This window comes from Excalfactoria chinensis, chromosome 2 (assembly GCF_039878825.1).
Source record: "Excalfactoria chinensis isolate bCotChi1 chromosome 2, bCotChi1.hap2, whole genome shotgun sequence".
In the NCBI taxonomy this organism is placed as follows: domain Eukaryota; kingdom Metazoa; phylum Chordata; class Aves; order Galliformes; family Phasianidae; genus Excalfactoria; species Excalfactoria chinensis.
The window spans coordinates 39,989,700-40,011,099 of NC_092826.1; the positions used below are offsets into that span (position 1 = coordinate 39,989,700).

The 21,400-nt window shown below is 40.8% G+C and overlaps 1 protein-coding gene across 8 annotated transcripts in view; it reads right to left on the reverse strand.

The window, feature by feature from the left end:
• Positions 1–21,400, reverse strand: part of DTNA (dystrobrevin alpha) — a 219,347-nt gene that overhangs the window by 29,441 nt on the left and 168,506 nt on the right. For 5 of the 8 annotated variants that reach the window (XM_072330605.1, XM_072330607.1, XM_072330604.1 and 2 more), the window contains exons 8-11: positions 20,816–20,982; positions 18,365–18,489; positions 14,367–14,447; positions 12,424–12,513 (exon numbers count right to left, since the gene is read on the reverse strand). In XM_072330605.1, coding sequence (XP_072186706.1) covers positions 12,424–12,513; positions 14,367–14,447; positions 18,365–18,489; positions 20,816–20,982 — 463 coding nt within the window. Of the gene's footprint in view, positions 1–12,423; positions 12,514–14,366; positions 14,448–18,364; positions 18,490–20,596; positions 20,786–20,815; positions 20,983–21,400 lie in introns of those variants that run through there. The other 3 variants (XM_072330610.1, XM_072330609.1, XM_072330611.1) reach the window with 2 other exon arrangements.

The following is a 21,400-nucleotide window of genomic DNA, read 5'->3' on the forward strand; positions in this document are numbered from 1 at the left end:
TTTGCAGGGCACTTACCACGCTCTCACAGACCATGGCTTTAGAACCAATGATCTAGGAACTTATGATCAGACTTTCTCTTTTATTCTTGTTTTCTTGATATTTGGGAGTAAGATTTCAGACAAAGTTGTGCCCAACTGATCCCAGCCTTGGACTGGCTTTAATGTGGACCCAACTCATGCTGCCAGGATGCAGGAGTTTAGTAGCACCTACTATGAGGACAGTCTGCTTTGGTCACATATGGAACTGACAAAAAAAATGCTAATTAAGTATAAGAACTTACAGCAAATATATTGAATTCCTTTAAAATATTGCATCTTACTGCAATTTGTTTTCTAACAATGCCAAAGGAAATACTCCTCGCAGGTTAATCCCTTCCCAGCTGTCCTTATTTTAAATGGAGGTTATTACTAAGTTAAAAGAGCAAGCAAAAAGTAATACAGTGAAAACATTTACCTCTTCTAAGTACTTAGGAGTTCACAGAGAACCACCAAAACTATTCTATACTGCATTATGCCCATTATATACAAGTGAAAAAAAAAGAAGATGAAGCTGCTGAGAGAAGGTAAGAAGAATGTTTTGCTGTGTGGAACATGACAGCCCTGCAGATGATCCTGGACAGAGGCAAGCCTGCCCTCTCTTCTGATGCCTTGGAAACCGTGTGATGTTTTGGCTGAAGGGAGACAGGCACGTGCCTCTCTACTCATGCACCAATTAGGACATACAGCTTGTTGCTGGAGAATGAGTTTCACATCTGAAAGGAGTGCACAAAACAAGAGCACGGGCATCCTATCCTATTATTTTGCTAGAAATTGTGCCTTGAACCTGAAAAGCCTGCCAGATGAAAATAATTCTTGAGCAAGAAGTTCTAATTCTGAAGAATCAGCAGATATAAAAGAAAACTGAAATGTTTCTCCAAAAATTCTCAATGAGTTCATATCCCCAGGTACCTCAACGAAGTACAGTGTGCACCTCTTGGTTGGCTTGATTAAGTCCACTGGGATCTAGAAGTTATGTAGGAAAGATGAGTAACTGTTGATATTCATTGATCATTAAACTAAAGCTGGGAGTCGTGTGGATCTGTTATGACTTGCTGAGGTATGGGAAAAGAGATAAACATCTTTCTCTCATTCTGACAATAACGTGTGAGGCCACAAACATGGAAGTTTAGAAAAACACTAAAGCTATGAGAAGTCAAACGTGAGAGGGCCTGTGCAACCTCAGCTTGTGCTTTTTTCTGGTTTCTGTTATTCAACTATTTTGTTGCACATATAGCTTAACTCTGTTCTTACTCAGATTCTTGCAGGATGACAGCATACAATGGAGTTACTTACTGGAAAGTGTCAGGCCAAAGGTGTTTTTCTGATCTTTCTAAATCCACAAATAGCTCTCTTCTTACTTGTGCCTACTGTACCAATATGTCATCCCGAGAAAGGAAAGGAGGAGCAACTCTTACAGACACAAACGATCATGCAAATCAGGTAATAAGGATTAATTTTGTGACAATAAAATTCATTTTAAATTTTTCCTTAATGACTAAAAACATAACATTCTAACAGATGGCTGTGAAAACAGCAAACGTTGAGCATCAGTCATCTTTTTCACAGCAATGTGCAACTATATTATCCATCCCGGAAAAATAATGGATTATAGTTCTGCTTGCTGGCACAACACAATCTGCAGCACCGCTCTGGGATGTGAGCTAACCCCTAAAACAATGACTTCACTGAAAGAATCAAAGCTCTGCTGCTTTTTGATTTTTATTCCCTATTTATGCCTTTGATATACAGTTATGTGTAGGCAGATGTCATAAAATTGATGAAGCAGTGCATCAGATTTGGCCTATGAACGCCAGAAATCAGTGGCCTCAACTCCCTGTAAATTAAATTTCAATGTCTGAGATATATTTAATTCTGAAATATACCTATTCTATGAGATCATTAAGCACAGACGTCTGTACAGCAGCATTAGCTTGCCAATACTTTTATGTCTTAGATTTCCGATTTGCCATAATTCACTTCTGTTTTTACTTCAGCAACTTCATACAATGAAAACACACAAGCTTTAAAATGTTATGAATATGTGTGTAGAATGTGGGATCCTCAAGAGAATCTTACAGGCATCCTTTTAAAGGAGATTCATCACATATAAACAGTTTGCTGACGAGTCTAGTCTTAAAAAAGTTACACAGTTGTTTTAAGACTGCTGCTTCATTAGTGACCATTTCTCTAAAGACTTGATTATTATCAGCAGTAATTGGTCTGACAAACAACCAATACTATTCCCTTTACAACAGGACTTTTTGTTTAGACTTTTGCTCTTCTGTAGAATACTTTAGAGGCTAAAGGATACCCATGAGAAAGGATCTCAAAACTCCAGGCATAGGAATGATAGCCTGTGGAAGAGGAGAGACACCCTATTTCCCATGCTTTCGATGTGCCCAATTAGCCTGTTCAGCAGCAGATGCTCTGCACTGGGTGTTATGGATGCAGTGGTCCCTGACATTCTTAAAATGATGCCATCAATGGTTTGAAAAGACTCTGAATTGCCATTCTCTTATGAAAGTTTTGCAATATTGGAATTTGCACGGCCTGCAAATAAAATGGCCTGTTCTATAAAATGCAAACTTTCACTCAGTTAATAAATGAATAATATACTATGAAAAACGCTGACAAATTCAATGTTAGGTTTCTAAGTATTAGTGCTACAAGAACAGTGTTCTAACTGCAACCCACCAATGCACTTCGCTGCTTGTTACCTATGAGACTTTCAGAATTGTTCTGGTCTACAGACATTTAAAGCTGAGATGTATCATCTGAGTTCTTTGCTATTGTTACTTTGCAATTTACTTTAGAATCACCCATGTTTTACCACAGAAATGTCAGTATCACTAAGGTATGCAGATCTAATCATAGAAATTAATTCCACTTGAGGGAGCCCGGTGTCTATGTACTTCCTCTATCATCAGAGGGTCTCTGATGTTTTTTCCCCTTTCATGGGAAGACTCAAACAGAAACCCAGCTCCACTATTCTGAAGCCTGTGAAGCTGAGCTGCCCCAGAGATAAGCTTTACTTTCTCCCCATCTAGCTCAAAGTGAGCCCAGCTTTCCTAGTTAGCTCTTCTGCACGCTTCTGTAATTAACATCTTCTAAAACAACACGGAATAACATGGCACTTTTATAGTACAGTAATATGACTCGCCACAGTAATATCCAGCATAACATAAAAACCATAAGCCAGCTTTCTATGGAACGAAAATACCCTCCTCCTCATAATGTATCTTCTCTTATTCTGCAGCTAAAAGGAAAGACTGGAATATGTGAAACTGATACGCAAAACTAGGCAGAAATTCTAACTTATGAGAACAAATAGGAGCAGCTAAAAGCTTTTCTTTCAGAATCAGACACTAAAAATGAACACAAATATCATCTACTGGTTTTACACTCTAAAACACACTTTAGGAATAAAACAAGCAAAGCAACTGGCTAAGGGGTGCTATTTTTACCCATACAGTTACTATAAATAATGAATTAGTCTTTCTCTTACTTCTTAATTTGCCCTGGAGAACTGCATTCTAAATAAAACCTGAAGTAGCTTATAAGCCTATGAGAGATGGAAAGGAAGCTTGTACTTCTCCCATTCCAGTATCAAGTAACTGCAGATGAAAGGCAAAGATAAGCACTGAAAAATAATTCAAAAAATCAAATATGAATATTAGCTATGCTTAAACAGCCAAAAACATTAGCTGGACTATACTGGATCATTAGCTACTATAAATTAGCCAGAGCTGTTATCTAAAAAAGCTAACTTGTTCTGTTTGGAAACACTACTTACAGCTGTCAATACACTTTGATGTACTGTGCTCACAAGCGTATTTGTGTGTCTTCAAGGTGCACCTCCAATCATTCCTCCTTTCATTGACAGATACCAGCAGCACCTGAAAGCATGCTGCGGCACGTAGGGGTTTGCATACACAGTGTGTTGCAGGAAGACTCAAAGGCTGAGCTGGCTTGCTGCAGTGCTGTCTGATTATGGTCAGCTCTGTGCTGTGCTCAATTGACCACACATTGAGCTGTAGCATCAGTGAGTTTGAACTCAACACCACCCTAACACGGCTGTGTGGGTTTTGAGTAAGCTGCATCCAGTCATGGTGGGACCAGGACAGGAGGAATTCCCATTCTCCTGAAGATGCTGCCCCGGATGATGCAGAGAACTCAGCTACCCATCCTGGTGACATTTGGTTTGTTCTTTCCATCTTAACCAAAATGTAACCATTCCATTTATTATCAGTCTCACTGCAGCTGAAATTGACAATGCAGAATGGTTTGATGCATGACTGAGACTGCTGTTCCTCTTGGTTACGTTTCTATCAAAATCTAATTGGTATCTCCTATAAATGTTTGAGATTGTTTCTAGTTGAGGATGCTGTGACTGCATTGATTTAAAGCTGGTAATCAGATGCTACGTACTATACATTGCATCAGATATTCCAGTAATTAATGCCATTACCAGTCACTGTCCACTCATTCTTTAAAAACATGAAATTTTAAGGATGCTACGGCACATAAATTTTACATGCATATTTGGATTCAAATATGTACTATCATGTGGTGAGGTGGGCCCGCAGGCTTGAAGGAGCAGGTTGCAGTACACTGGATAAAATTTAGAAGATGAAGAAGGTAAAGATTAGGCAGGGCACTCAAATGGGATCTCACTGGTGGTCCTTACTGAAGCTAAATCAATCACAGGCATGGCATCAGTAGCGCACCATCAAAAATGACTCTTAACCAGGTCCAACCTATGTTGGCCTCCTGAATCACCTTATTGAGTAAGTCACCCACGGAAGGCAGGGCCTTCTGTCAAACTAGGCCGTATTGGTAAACTCCTCCTGTTCTATTTAATCATAAGTGGGCAAAGACGGCTCTAAACTCAGCTTGTTTTCATGGCCACTCTGTAAACACTGTTATGTAGGCTTGCTTTTTGGAAGTGCTGCTCTGGGAATGAAATCCCCTTTCAAAATGCTTTTTGTTTTGAGGAAGTGGTTTTCATTTTCTTCTCTAAAATTCAGTTTGCCTTTTTTTTTCCTCTCCACTGGCAAATTCTAGTGGGATGCAGAGTAGAAAAGCAGCTCCAGAACAACAAATACAGATTCTTTGCTCCACAGGGCACAGCTACATGGCAAGCTACCATTTTCAACAGGAGCTACACACAGAAATCAATTCTCTAAGGTTGCAGAGAACAACTGCATTCACTCTCTCCCTGAAGAAGCTGCTTATTGCCTTCTCTACGTGTAACAGCATACAGGGAGTTTCTAACCTGGGAAATTCTCTGCAGTAGCAGTAGGAACAGCTGTGAGGCCGTTGGCCACCAGCATTAGGACAGCATATGGCTTTAGAAGTAGCTTGGAGCACAGGACTCCATACTCCCTTCCTCAGAAATAATGAACTATGTTCAAGGCACCCATTTAAAAACCTTTCATACCTGAATCTGAATGAAATATAAGGTGTGTATATGTATATAAGATACCTATAAACAAAGCAGAAAGCAGTTAGATGTAAATACAATACCTGGCATAAGTAAAAATTGAAATGAACTCCTGCCTTCACCAGGCTAATAAGCAAATTCCTATTATTGGCATTATGTACGTACTACTCCCACTTTCACTATCAAGGTAAGCTGAAGCTAAGAATTAGGTATCATCTTAAACATTACTGCCCTGAAAATGCAAAATCAAGTCATTGTGTCAACACTTTATCACTGACAAGTCCCTCACTGACTGGTGTGTGGCATTCCAAACTGATTTGTAAAGTCACTCTTTATTCAAGTATTTACTCGCAATACCTCGCTACCAGCAATACCTCCACCAGCTTTGGGAGGACATACCCCACAAACATACATGTTCCCTTTAGGTTAGTGCTCATAATAAGCTGCTTCATGGGTAGCCATGAGGAGAGCACATGGCCGACCAGCGTCCCTTTCCTGGATCCCCCCAAAGTGCCAAACCTGCACTAACCGTGCGGGGACGCTCTGCAGCATGTTGACATACAACCCAATGAGCACATGTTCATCGGCCAGCCTGTCTGCAACATCGAGGCTGTACTGTAACCTGGAACGAGGTCAGGGAGAAAGGGTGCAGTCCGGACAGACAAAGGGAAATAAACAGAGAAAGCAGGAGCAAGTGAGATTGCAAAATGAGAATGTAGGAACGGATAATTAAGAGCTTTAGAAAAAAAACAAACACCGAGTGCAGAAATTATTTTGTTATTACTGTAATTTACATATCAAGTATTTAATGACTTAGGATGATAGAACCCAACTCAGAGCCAGCCATGGAAATTGGTGAGATGCCAGATTGGGCCAAGGACTGGGGCTATGCAGAACCATTTATTTTAAAATCAAGAAGACTGTAAGGTCAGCTCTATTTGTTTCAGTATATTCTGTAATGTTTAAATACATCAACTATATCTCTGTTACACAGATTATTAACATACTGAAATCCCAAGCTGGATTTGCTTGGAAGAGTCTGACCAAGACCTCACGCTCAGGTGCACATATTAAGCATGCCCTATAGAGCCCACAGGGTTAATTGGTTACTAGAGTCTACACAGGAAATATATTTACAGAATATATTAAAAACAGGGGAAAGAAAGGGGAAGTTTTTTGCTTTAGCTGTGTTAGTGCAAGCTATGAACATATTCTCTCTTTAACTTACCCTTTGCCTTTCAAGAAAGCTGGAGCAGCCCTAGCCAGCAGTTTGCTCTGCTCTACTTCAGTGTTCTTGGAGGGAGAGCTAGTTAATGAGAAGCAAAACTAAGAAGAGGGTAATCACTGAAGCCTGACATTTATTACAGAACAGTCTGGAGAAACTCATTCAAGAAGCCTGGGCTGAATGAGAAAAAGAACACAGAGCTTTAAAGAAATGTTAGAAAACTTCAGAAATGTGAAATCAAGAATTAGTTTTCCCTCCTGTTCTTGAAAAGCAAACTATAATGCCTTTGCTATGGAAAAGAGAAACAAAATGTACTTCTCTCACAAATGGAGAGCTGAAGATTTGTATAGTTTGCAGGTTGAATATGATGTAAACGTTACCTGAAATGCAGCCTCCAAGTCGGCAGAACTCCCCCAAAACAACTAAGCTGTTTTTCTCCATGCCTGCCATGAGGCAGTTTTAATAACCCGTGGAAATCTGTTTATTTATATGTAGTAATGGGACACATCAATTTTGTTTTCAGAAGTACTGCTTTTCTGCTGATTAAAAAACATACAGATCATCAAACCTCAACTGTCCAATTGCATAATGCCTCTTTTTTTCTTAATTACTATATTTAATGGATTGCGGTAACTGCATCTTTTCCAGTACAAAAATATCCATGTTAACAACTTGTTAAGATAAGACTGGCCGAAAGCAGAGAAATTTCAATGTCAGTTTTTCTTTCTTGCTGCAGCATTTCTGGCTGTAGACAAATAAACAGAAACATATTTTACTTTCTTTTAAAATTTCTTTTGGGGTTTGGCTACTGTGTATTGGTTATTAATATACAGACGGTAGCAAATGTACAGAATGAATAAGTAAAGGAAAACTCACCAGCTGAAGAAGCTGGGGCAGTCCTCACTGGTGAGCAGTCTCCAAGAGATGCTGCCTCAGTGGGAGTCAGCCCTTAAATGAGGTCTCAGAGGGGATGGAGTCGAGCTCCACCCCTTCCGGGAGCACAGCTACATCACTCTCACCTGTGCTCCCACAGCTGACCCCATACTTGCCTCAGCTGATTAATCAGAGGTTCAGGCTGTGATTACCAATCTCCTATACACTACTGTTACTGTATTTTGAGCAGAAAGCCTTTGTGTTAGCATGCATGTATCTGTGCTTTCAGATGTGCGTGTGTACAGGCAGATTATTTTGAATAAATATTGTACATGATGCTCCGATGGACTGAAGAGCAAAACTTTAATAGTAGAATAAATAAGGAATTATCTAAGATGAAATATGTGCCGTTCTCCCACCGCTATGGGAGACCAAGGTTATCCATGGGGTTCTGAAAAACAAGGCACTAAAAGGTGTCCCAGGAATCCAAGCCCTACTGATTTATACTAAATCTGAAAGAAAGCTCAGTGAGATGCAGCATAACACACAGAACAAACAAGCAAACAAAACAACTTGCTTCTAGTTTCTATGTCCATCAGCATGCTGTTTACATGTGCTGTGCTTCTACAGAAGTAATGTGCATGCAGGAAAGCATGCTCCATTTTGTCTAGAAGCATACATTTTTTCACTGTTTTATTCCCAATTACACAAGGAAAATGCTTTAAGGAGATACAGAATGTGCCCCTCCAGCCAAAAAATGCAAAAATTTGTTCCTCATTAAAGATAAATTTGTTGCCACAACTGGAGACTGAAGACTGCAGGGAAGATTTCAAGCTTTGCTTTCTAACAGCGCATTGTGATGTCCCTTCTATCGAGCATAAACTCTCCTGCTGTCCTAGTCAGATGCACTCTAACAATCATATTGCTGACTCCAATTAGTTTGTGGTTTACTGCAACTGTAGATCCTCTGTCAAAATATATCTGTCCATTCAACTATGTTCCATATTTTGATTATTTGCTCCCTTGCTATAGCACTTAGAATTACTGAGTTTCCTCTGATTTCAAATCATTTGGACATCAATTACTACCACTGCAATTGAGCTCCTTTTTCAATTTAGGAATTGCTCTCCAAGCACTCCTCTCCATAACTGTTTCAACCTTTGTACCACCTACAAATTGCACACATTCACTCTGCTGCTCCAAGTAGGTCATTACAAGAGATAGGGCACAGTGTCTGACTGAAGACAGACTTTAAGAATCCCAGACGACATGTCCTCCTAGAATGATAGCAAACTTGAGAAAATTTAATTACTGTTTTTCAACCACTTGTGCACTGACTTTATACTAATTTCCCTAGGCTCTTATTTCCTTTGGGTACTTTTGTGTCATATGGAGACAACATCAAAAGTCTTTTTAAGGTCAAGCTGTACCATATCTGCTGCTTCTTTTTTACCCACTAGACCAGCTATCCTGTCAAAGAAATACATCAGTTTGGTTTAACATAATTTTTTTTTGACAAATCAATGCTGGCTATTTCTCATCAGGTTATTATCCTCCAGGAACTTAGTAATTCTTTCATAATTTCAGTGTTATTGGATACCAAAGTTAGGCTCCCACTTGCATAACCTCTTTGATTTTGTGTCCATTTCCACCTTCAGTTTCCTTCTTTGGAAGAGATAACATTTGTCCTTCCCTGTCTCCCACAACCTCCTACATCCCCCATAATTTCCCTTAAATACAGCTAATAACACAAAGATTGTTTTGGCCACAGTGAATTTGTCTGGATCCAACAACCTGGACTAAGATACATTCTGGTTACAATGAGCTGCTGAAGAATGTTTTCCTATCCAAACTAAGAGGCAAGACCTCCACCTCTGGGCAGATGTTTTTAAAGATGTGTATTTGCAGTGTTCAAGAGGCATCTGGATAGGGAGCTAAGAGATAAGGTTTAGTGGTTTTCTATAGGTATGGTAAAGGGAGGACGGTTGGACTAGATGATCATACAGGTCCTTTCCAACCTTGTGATTGATTCTATGATTCTACGTGCATCTAAGAAGATTTGTGAAAAAGTTGTACTCTTTTTAGAGCCTACCTGAACCACTGAAACAACCGGACATTTAGCCTGCCTTTAGTAGGCAGAACACGGGCCAAGAAGTCCAAGGATTTATCTAAGGATTCTCATCTTCTGAAAACAACATGCAAAGGTAACTGACAGTTCAAGTTTACTACGCTCCTCAGACATAGGAATGTGGACAACAAAGGCAACCAGTATGCTTTGCTCCAGAGATAGTGACCAGAAATCATTCTGTGCTCTACATTCATGCCGAATAACCAATTCTTTGTAAGGTTTTACCTGGAATTCAAAGAAGGCACCATGTACACTACTCAGCATTAAATAACACTCGATTTCTCATTGGTTACGGGCACCTGATATCTCAGTGTATTCTTTCTGACTACCACAGGATTATTAATTTTAACTTTACTAGAATGTATGGCATCACTCAATTTATTTGAGTTGATTATACCTTTAGAAGACCTAAATGCATCATTTGTGAGGGGGCACTGAAAAAAATGCAAGAAAAGCCATTCTGTGTAATCTTATCCCACCTCAAACCCTGTAATTATATAGTTTAAAGGAGACTGAAAGAGGTTGTATCCATTACTACGGTAGTGACAGACTGTAGCTGGGGAACAAAAGAATCCAAATAGGGAAGACACTGCAAATTCAGCTAGGGATAGAGTTATTCTTGACTAGACAGAAGTTTCTATAATGCTCAGTGTACCTGTTTCAGATTAACACATCCAGCTCATTGGGTTTCTAAGGGCAATGCCTACTCTGTATCAATGTTCCGCTGCCCTCTAGTTAATCAGAGATGTCAATAATAAGTGTGAGATTAAAAAAAATCATGGGTAAAAATCGTGGGTAAATATCAGCCACAGTAAAAACAGATCGGCTCTTGTAGAGTTTATCACTTATTAGCTGTCATCACAACAAATGCCTATTCATTTGGTATCTGGGAGAAGATCAGTGATTTTTGTTCCTTCTTTCCCACAATAAGTGCTTTTAAGTTCTTAACTGTACAGGTGGGTAAAGGACTCAGCTGAGCACACTGTGGTGTTGATGCCAATTTGCACACTGTGTATATTTAAAAGAAAGGCAATCGTTATGCCAAACTTCTCATTAGCACTCATTTAACAGACATAATGGCTCAAACTAAGCAAGCAGCCGGTGACTCTGAGGTGGACTGAAGCATCTCAAGGAAAGCCTAAATCTGACTTTCTTTCTGCTTTGGAATAATTATGCATCCACCCAAAGCTCAATTAAGCCACAAATAACATACCGTGTTTAGTCTCCTTTCAGCTGTTCCCACAATTTATCATTGCATTTGCTAGTTCATCATTTGCTAGTTATCAAAGATCTTCTCTTTAACAAGATTCTTCTTCCCAGACCTTTTCACTTGTTCACCCAAGAATCCAGAAATGGAGAGAGTGTTTTGCTGCATTTATGCTACCGCATTCATTTCCAGCAGCAGAGTGACTTGGTGTGCTGCATTCAGCATTTCCTGCTACTGGTTGTGAATGGCAATGCTCTTACGTGAGTGCGGCTATCTGAAACAAATACCACAGGAATACTACAAAGGAGAGGTTGTGCCAATCCTCTTTTGCTTTAACTACCTAATTACATAAAAACTTTCTTCGGAGCTATCTGAAACCACTGAAGTGGACTGCAACACACATTAAAGTAACTGTAAGTTGTCTGCAGTGAAAACAACCAGTGGATTTACCCTTGATTATGTTCAGCTAGAAATTCTACCCTAAGTTTGTGCAATTTTTATTACAACATGAATCACTGAGCATTTAATATGAAATCAGCAGAACTGCAAACAAGGCTGTCAAAGTCTGTTTCTCTGATATATGAGAGGATGAGGTTCCACTAATGAGGCCTGATTCTCCCAGGGCAATAATAACAGTAAAACCTACAAGAATGAAGGAAGATACTGTTATTAGTCTAATACAGATTGAACGAGTTGGCATTCAGGAAAAAAAGTACCTTGGTCTCAGTACTTACTCACTGAATTACAGCTAATCTGATGCACTAATCAAAGAAGAGAAAAAGAAAGGTCGTTACACTCCACAGTTAAAAAGAAAATGGGAAATTGTTCTTATCCAGTCGGGTACTTTTACATAACACGAATTTGGCTCTTCCTGCAGGTCACTAAAATGAGAGATTTGCTGGAAGAAAAGCGCCTCAGCCGGAGGCACTGTTCCACCTCTGAAGCTCCCTGAGGAAATGGCAGGTTTTCACTAACTTCAGGAGGATGTACACCCGCCTTCCGTGGCCATTTTGAAAAGCAAAGTGGTTCAGGGAGGGTTACTGGCAAGCAGCACTAACTGCAGACCACTAACTCTCAGCAGCAAGAGATGTGGACAAGGGAGGGCAGGCTGGCTGCGGGACTTAGAATCACTTCCAGACTCTTGCGCAAGCCTCTTTCATGCCTCTGTCAGGAATACACCCGGGAAGTCATGCACTGAAGATGCAAACACAGAGGTGCAGTTTTTGGCTTTCAAAAACAATGTGTCCAGCTTCCTCCAGATACATAATATTAATCCTATGTGAAAAGGTGAAATGAAAGATTAGTGCCGTGCGAAAGCAAGGAAAGTTGGCAAAGCCCACAGCCAGCAGGAAGTCTAATCAAAAGAATAATTAGAGCAACAAGAAACCCTCTAGCCTGCCCGAGCCCTTCCTTAAAGACTATCTTTAGTAATTGAGCAGAATTGCTAATGATTTAGTGCATGAGCTATAGAACTACGGCAGTTAGTGGGTTAGTGCTCTCATACTGACCGTGAATTGTTGTGAAGCTGATTTACATACAGCTTTATAAGAGAATGCTCATCAGCCACAGGACTGGCTACATTTATACCCCCAAGTAACCTGAATGATTCAAACAACGAAACCTTGTTAATACTCCAAAAAGTAAGCACAGAGAGTAGCGTGTTCACAGTGAATTCTTTAAAGTAAATGCAACTTATAACCATTTAGAAAGAACAATGACTTGATGGTTTGTACATGTTTGTTAATTTTTTTCTTTCTAAATAAACAGATGCAACTGAAATGTATAAGAGTTAAAAATAATGACAACAAGCTGTGAAGCTCTTAATATGCAGTTAGGGAAATGAAACAAAGGTTACAATAGCATTTATTATATAGAATTGTTTTATATATCAGGGTATTATTAGCTCAAAAAACAAACAAAAAAAGACAGAACCAACCACTGCATCAAGGAAACTTTTATGGTATAAGGATGTCACACTGAATGCTTAGTCTGAGTACCCATGGTTCTGGGCTTTGCCTCCTGCAACGGAGAGTGACAGGAACTCTCTGTCAATTGGTTCTTCCTCCAGGAGGAAAATAATTCTAATGGCCCAGAGACCACCTACATTTAATGCTGACAGTTAAGCAGTCAGCTGAACTACTAAAGAAGACCAAAGTACAATTGTCAGGAATTTTTCACACATACAAAAACAGAAGTTGCACATAGTTTACTATGCTGTAATTGTTCCTGCAGGTTGCTGACATACATGGCAAAGCGTACTTCTTTTGAAAGGGACTTCTTGGGCACAAATAGAAGCAATAGATATACTCTTGAAGAGCACTGCTTTTGATGACTTGTCTTGGAGAGGCCACAGGTAAGATTATTTTGCCTTGTCCCAGCACATAAAATCCCATATATACCAACTCTATAAACAAATCTGGATTTGCAGTCTCACTGTCTGTGCAGGGCTGCTTTGGGGCTGGCTTTCAAAAAGCATTTCGGATGTACCCAGCAGCCTCCTGCCCTAAGATCACAATGAGAGTTTACAGTTTATAGCTCCCAGTACCAAAGCTCATAAATCAAAGTAGTAACCAAACATCTTTACTTTGACATTTCAGTGTTGCACACTGAGGATTTCTCTTCTGTGTTAAAAAAAGGTATCCGTGCATACCCAGAGATTGTGTTTTGTTATTAGGGAACACTGAAGCACTGACAAATACAGCAAGGACCAGGCAATAAAATGCACCTGAGGAAGACATATCACTCACCTTCCCCAGCATAGCAAGATGTTATTTCTCTGCCACTTTTTCATCTGTGTACATTGGTAGGCTTAACACAGAGGTTGGATGAAAAAGCCAGCAAATGCTACAGATGTATTTTGGACATATGAGCCAAAATACTGGGCCGAAATGTACACACTCAGCTGCAAGCACCTTTTCTTAGGGATTAATGTTTCTGATCGCTCTTCTCTGTACTATTTCCTGAAGACTCACCATATTCCAAGACAGCCCTTTCTCTCTTGTAACCTTTAGGGAAAATCAGAATGGCATAACAGAAGGAAGGGTACCATTCTCTACGTTGTGAGAATGAACACATTTTCCTTTTGTTCATATCACATCTTGCAGTATGATGCAACCATTCCCAGCAGGTAATGGTATGACCCAACCTCTGTACCCACAGCTCTGCAACATCTATGGCTGCAGAGGCCCATTCTCAGCCTCTGACAGTGGATGACTGAGTTGCATTGAGCACATTTAGTAGAACTTTAAGGTCCAAATAAGAACCCGAGCTCTACACTCCATTGTGAGGAGTTTGGAGTGCCCCTTCCTCATCTCCCCACAGAGGTATCTGGGTATTTTTCTGCTCACATCTGCTAATTTTATTTTGCCTTTTTTTTCAGGAGGGAGATTAGAAGCGGAAACCTCTACCATCCTCATATGGTGATTTAACATAAATTAAAGTAACAACTCACCTTCTGTTGGCAAAGGGACTTCCTGAGGGAACAGAGTGGGAGAAGAGTGTGTCATTCATGCTGGTTACAGGTCGGGGGGGCCTAAAAAAAGGTAAAATATCTAGTTGCATTTATTGGGTACAGAACAATCAACCAGCAACAGTATTTACAGACAATTAAATAAGTTTCTTGTTTCAATGAACACTACGGCTGGCATCTTCTGTTTTAATTAATTTGCCCCTGAAATACACAGCTTTTCTCATATTTATCCACAGCACTGTGCTCTATGCTACCATATCTCCACAGTGACCACGGCGTACCCAATACCCCTCACTGTCCCATAAAATACTTGTAGTACAAAACTGCCTTAAGTGGAAAGCTTTTCAGCTGGTATATTAAACCCCTAAATCAAAATTTAAAATAACTTTCTAGTTTTAAAAAGGACCTATTAATAATGATGGTTTTATTATTGCATTTTTTATTTCCCACTCTTACTAAAAATGAAATGAGAAGGAATATTTCCTCTGCTTTCTTTTATTGCCTCCTCTTAAAAACACATTGTGCACAATCTTTTCTTTTTTTTTGTGCCCATCAAAGCAAATTTTTCCATTCTTAATGAACTTCTTATGCAACACTAGGCAAAAGATTTGGAGCTTTGGAAAAAAAACAGAAAATATGATAGTAAAATCTGGGAATAGAAAGATGCAGGATTTTGCATACTTATGGGGCAATATACTTTTTAGCCCCCATCTTCAGACCCACGGGCAGAACTGCAGATCTAGTCAGTCAGAAATTTGTGTTAGGAACAATTGTGTGTTCTATGTTCTTATCTCCGGATGAAAAAGTGTTAAGTATTATTTGCTGTAAACTGCCCCATCAGAGCTAGGAAGAGCTCGGGTGAGGCCATGATGGTTCCATGATAATGGAAAAGTCATTGTAGGATGAGCTTTGAGATACTCGGATTTTAAAAGAAACTCTGAGGGAATACTTGGAAACTAACGGGTAAGCAACTGGTGATTTGTTGGCCAGGAACTGTAATTATTTAGGAGCAACTACTGATCTGCTGCTTCCTCAGTTTTCACAGTGCAACCACTGTCCAGCAAATACATCCAAACTCTGAACTGGGCAGGGGCCAGCCTTTCTGAAAGATGGGTCTAGCCCAAGGCTGAGCAGTCCTAGATGCCAAAGAGGACAGGAGAAGAGGCTGGCTTCCAATGCTCCCCTAGAGAGGAGGTAGGAGGGGTTTGTCAGAGCTCGAGTGCCACTCTGCCTGGCACTCCATTCACTCTTCCTGATTGAGTGGAAGTGGGTACACTGCATCCATGAAATTCAGCAGATCATTACACCTGCGCTTCAGGTTCATGTCTTTTCTAAGTTTTATCTCAAAGTCAGGGTGAAAGGTTTCTAAATCCTAGAAAAGTTCTTTCCTTTCAATATGTCTTTGCGTTCAAAGACAATGATGGATTGTGTTGCGGACTCCTACAAAAAGTTAGGGATTGGTAATGAGATCATGGAATTTTCTCAACCTATTTTCCTCCAGCAAGTTTACTAAAGAAAAATACTCACCAAGTATCTCTTTTGCAGCCAAAATGAAATGGAAAAGAGAAAATTAATTAAATTGCCAGTTTAAAAACATGTGATTTAAGTACAGCATTGGACAATCTCCATTCCTATGACCCTGATTCTATAAAAAACAAGACAGCCTCTATGCATAAAAGGTCACTGACGCTGCTTACATATGCAGTTACTCTTGCATGCAGATGTCTCTAAACTCCAAGGCTTAGCTAAACTTCTGTGATTAGCATTCGCTCATCAATTCTTATATCAAGAAAACTTAAAATGAATCTGAGCTTTCCCAAGTCAAGTTTCTGCAAGGTTGATGCCCACTGTCACATTCCTCAGGTTTATCTTGAATACCAAATGGATGCTCAAACACACCTACAAAGACCTTTTTTAAGCTGGTGATGTGGTAAAACAAGAACAGCATCCCTTGTGGTAAAACCAAGGAAACCTATTGACTATAAATGCAAATCTTTCAGAGGTTATTTCTAAACTTCTGAAAGTGAGTGATTAAGCTCCCTGATGTAAGTGAACAGGTGATACTCAGTCAACTTTCTCAAGGAGACAAAAAACACTTCAAACAATACAACCTAAAAATGCTATGTAATAATGCATATAGCATAACACATGCCCATAGCAAAACAAAACAAATAATAACAGGAATTTTACAAAGTAGTCCTTGCTCGTCTAAACTATCCCTACTGATGTCACAGGTAATGCTCCTACTGGCTTGGATGCAAACAATAGCACACTGCAGAATGTATCTGAAAATCCCTCTGACCAAGCCACTCAGTCCTTGCAGAATATGGTGACATTTTTTGTTGCCAGTCTTAGCTATAGAAAAGCAAAATCTCCCCTTAATAATTCCTCCATCAGATTAACTACACATTGAAAACTATTCAGAATGAGCCTTAGAGATATTACTTAATTGAAAATCTTGTGTGGCTTCAGTAAAAAAGAAAAATCCTGCCGCCATTCTGTCCGCTACCACTCCTAAATGAGAGAACTATAAACAGCAAAGATAGTATAGTAATGCAGAGAGTACTTGTCCTCATTTAAGGAAGAAACTACTAAAAAAAGGATACTGTTTTGTTGCCAGAATTCTTCCATTAAATGCACGTATAAAAACCTTTTTGCCTGGATTCTTGCCCAGAGCTGTTTCTCTCAACTTCCATTATGTTTAAAAATAAAAATCACGTTGGCAAGAAGTTATTCTCAATGAGGTACCATGGCATATTTCTCCCCTCAGTTAATTTATGTGAATTATGCCGTAGATCATGCTACCTCCACAACTTAGTGGTTTTTCACTCACATCCCATTATAGCCAATATAGCTATATTGCCTTCAATCTACGGATAAAGAGAAATCCTATCATAAAATAAAATAGATGGTGGCTCGTTCTCACATCCAATCACTCTAAATTATGCCCATATAGCTAGGAAGAGGGAAGGCGTTAATTTCGCAGCAAAGACTTGGAACAGATCCTAATCAATTACAGTACCTTCTCCTTCCCTTACCTAACTGCACTCAGCCCACTCACAGCAGCCCAGCTTTTATTAGCTGCCATCTTCCAACACATCCTGAGGCCTCAGAGGACCTCAGCCACCCCACCAGGGAATGGAGGCTTTGGTTTTGGTTCCATGCTTCCTGGCTTTCCAAACCTGCCCTGAGATGTGAATGGCACAGTTCTGCCCTGTGACATTACACTGCCTCAACCAGCACAGCCACGCTTTTACACCAGGCAGGGCAGAGTGACTGCTCAGCAAATCTATCTCTGGCTGATGTGCTCCAAAGAGCTGCTCCACAAGGAGCTGTGCCTTATAGCAACTTGTCACTGCCTAACTGCTGGGGCACCTCAAGTCTGAAAAGCAGAGCACACTTTTAGGCCTTGGAAGACTTTTAAAGCCACACAAGGAAGGATACAAAAACATAAAGATAACAGGCCCTTTCCAAGCGACTTGTCAACTAAAGATGCAACTTATGCACTCATACAGCTGGTTTTTGAGGTCAGCTGAAGTCACAGCTCCACTGAAGCCAGTGAGAACTCTGACACTGAGTTTGACAAAATTGGTCACTCTGCTTTTCTCTGGTGCCCTGTGTATCTTTGTATCTGTGTATCTTTGATACACTGAAATCAGGTGCCTACAAACTAACGTTCTAAGCATGAACACATCCCAAGGTGCTGAAACTGTATGACATTCTCTACTTCTGAGGAGAACAGAGACATACCAACACTGTGTCCAATACTTGATCATATGTAGATATTTCACCAACCTTCTAGTGAAGACACACCAGAAGCACATTTCTGTACTAATTATCTCTCTCAGCAGATTTGCACTTGTGATGAACTTGGTAAGGACGCAGCTGCCTCCTGCTCTGTTCAGAGCTATAGCATCTAGACTAGGTGTAAGCAAGCCCCACAACAAAGCTTACTTTCTCTAGAGCACACAGATACTTACACAATATGAGCCAGGTTTAGAGGTTTTTCAGGCTGGTCAGGGAACATTGGGTGCAAAGGTTCACGGCTGGAAGCACAGCTTAAAGACTTGCTAAGTGCATTAGTTAGCTTCTTAGCAGGTGATTTCTGGGAGGAACAAGGAAGGTAGAGGTAATGTGGACAAGTAAGGTGCAAACTGCTTCTGCTGTAGGACGCACAAAACAACAGGAAGCTCTACTGCTTACATCAATATGACTGATATTCCCCCATCCTCTCCCACCCCACTCTGGCAAGCCAAAGATCATTCAGATTGGAGAAAAGATTGCTCTTACCTTCAGCTGCCTTCAGCTGAGGGGATATATCTATACAGACAGGTACAATTGCCATGTGTCCCTGTGCTCAGCTAACACTGAAGGTAGGGCAGTACAAAGGGAGGTCTCACAGGCTGGAGCTGGCCATAACTCACCAGCTGGCAATGTGAACTGAACCCATCTGTTTGTGCCTATCTGTATAGTTTACTGTACAAGACACCATCCACTTTCTAGCTGGGGGTCAGGTACAGAGTTGCTATGTTTGTTCTCCTTGTCATGAGTGTTTCCCTTCTCAGCTCAGTGCTTTATTGCTATAAAGCTCATCTTCACCTCTCCATTACACTGGTGAATGAACCAGGACCTGGGAAATCTCACACAAATGTGGCCAGAATTGCACCAACATGGTAACAGTGTGTGAGAAGAAGCTGACTCACTGTCATTGCCACCAAAAGACTGGAAGGCTCTGCGCAGAAAGCACAAGTTCCAGCCTCAAATCCCACTAGTCTTCCAACAGTACTCATAAAAAAAAAAACAACACACTGCGCTTCAATTTTGTTTGAGCACTCCTTGCAGTTGAACCCTATGCTAGATATGAGCTTGGAGACTGAGGACCCCTTTTAGCCTTTTAGTGAGAGATTCTTGGGGAATCCAATTCACCTCTCTGTGACTCAGCTTCTCAGCCAGTTAAACCCAGGCTGATGATCCTTACACCTCCTCCCCCACAAAAAAACAGCTCAGCAGGATGAAATTGATAAATGCTTTCAGAAGTTAGCAAGAGAGGTATTGTATGTGTGCATATGCATGATACATAAAGTTATTACTGTAATCAAGGTAATAATGAAATATTTCTACTACACAATTCCAAACTAAATATGTAAAGTTCAGGCTTTTTCTCTCATATTATAAATGCAATTTTACTCTGAATTCAGATCAGTTGAACTCCACCATGTATTTTAACACCTCTAACCTGCATGTGGAGCTTGATACAGATTTATTATGGATAATGCTAACCTGTTTTGAATGAAGCTAATGAACACTACAGAAAGGCTATTTCATACTTGAAGGAAAATGTTTGTTTCTGACTACGAGGCATTTGAAACCATTAGGTATGGTCGTGCTTTGTCTTCTGTTGAGCAAAAATCTGATATATCAAAATGATTTCTTGCCTATAACTTCAGTTCTCTTGCTACAGCCAAAAATGGTTTTATAGCACAGATTGCTGTAAGTGGAGCCAGAGCTAGGTAGCTGTCATTCCCTCATTCAGCTACCAAGCTCAAGTCATTATGCCTATGCAAAAAGCAGCAATTAAGACCCACAAAAACATTCACAGACCCAGATCTGCTCTGAGGCAGTGCAGGGCCATGTGACCGGCATACAGAGCAAATCACATCAGACTTAACCCTTGCCGGCTCCATCAACAGTAAGACTGCTGCTTTATAGATGTTAAGTTTCAGAGCTTTCTTAAGAAGAATACAAAAAGCACTGTGTGTGTGTGAGTTGGTGCCTCACTTATCATTTTCTTTTATAATAATTACACTTTTGCTGTATTTGAGATCAGTCAGGATTTGTCTGCTGGTCTCTGGCTGAGCACCCTGAAGGATGGGGAGGCTTGGGGACCAAGAGCTGTCTCCAGTCCCCACACCTGATGCCCTGAAAAGGGTAAGGTAGCTGTCAGTGCTTCTGTGCCAGCTTAGATAAAGTATTTAATGATAAAAGGCTGAAGGCTGCTTTTCTCCATGATAAACACTGCCATGGATGGATCTAAGCCTATGACCATGCTCAAATCTACCATGCCAGGATCACCCCAAAATCTATCTATAATCTGCAGCCACTTGGTTAAAAATACTGATGAGACAGCATTAAGCATTAAGTTCACCTACAGAGAGCCAGCAGCGCCCAGCAGGGACAGCTGGGGACAGTCCCACGGGAGCAGGAAGACTTACTGTGTGGCTGGCGCTCTACTCCTGGCCCCCGACGCTGCAGGCCTGCAGCAAGGCTGTCACACACACGCACCCTGCATCCACGCTCCAGAAAGTCTGTTCCCACCTCTGTGCTCTCCTGCCAGCTCCCCGGGTGCAACTTCCCCGACAGGCTGCTGATCACAACCAGCAGTCCCTGCCCCAGAGCAAAGTGCCTTTGGCCAGACGCGAGCCTCCCCTTACCCATGACGTGTACTCTTTCATTTGGTGCTGGTTGCTGTGGGAACCGCTGGCATGGCCTCTCCAGAAGCAGTCCTGACAGAGCTGGTAATTGTGGCACTGCTGGCAGCGGTAGCGGAACCCCATCATGCTCTCGCTGTGGCAGTAGGAACACTCAACGGGATGGAAGACTGTGGGAGAGAGACGCCAAACTTTAACCCCAGACAGAGGAACCCAAGAAAAAGCTGATGTGAAAACCTCTGAATGGAAGGGTGAATCTTTTTTTTTTCCTAGGAATCTAGGAAAAATCTGTCTGCAGCTCTGATCTACTGAGCTCTATGTACAAAAAGTTGTGTGCCCCTCCATGAATCTGGCCTGAGATGCGGAGAACAGCGGCCACACTGCGCCCTAAGCCCCTGACTTCTGCTGGACAGATACCTGTATCTCTGCTTGCAGCAGCAAGAAATATGTTCAAACTGTATCTAAGAAAACATAAAGGAAATATGCAAGTACGAACATCCCCTGCAGACTTCAGCTACGCTGCTGAGGGAAGCTGAATGTTTTGCTGCGCTGTTAGGAGGCTGATGTCATTTAGGCATACAGAACAAC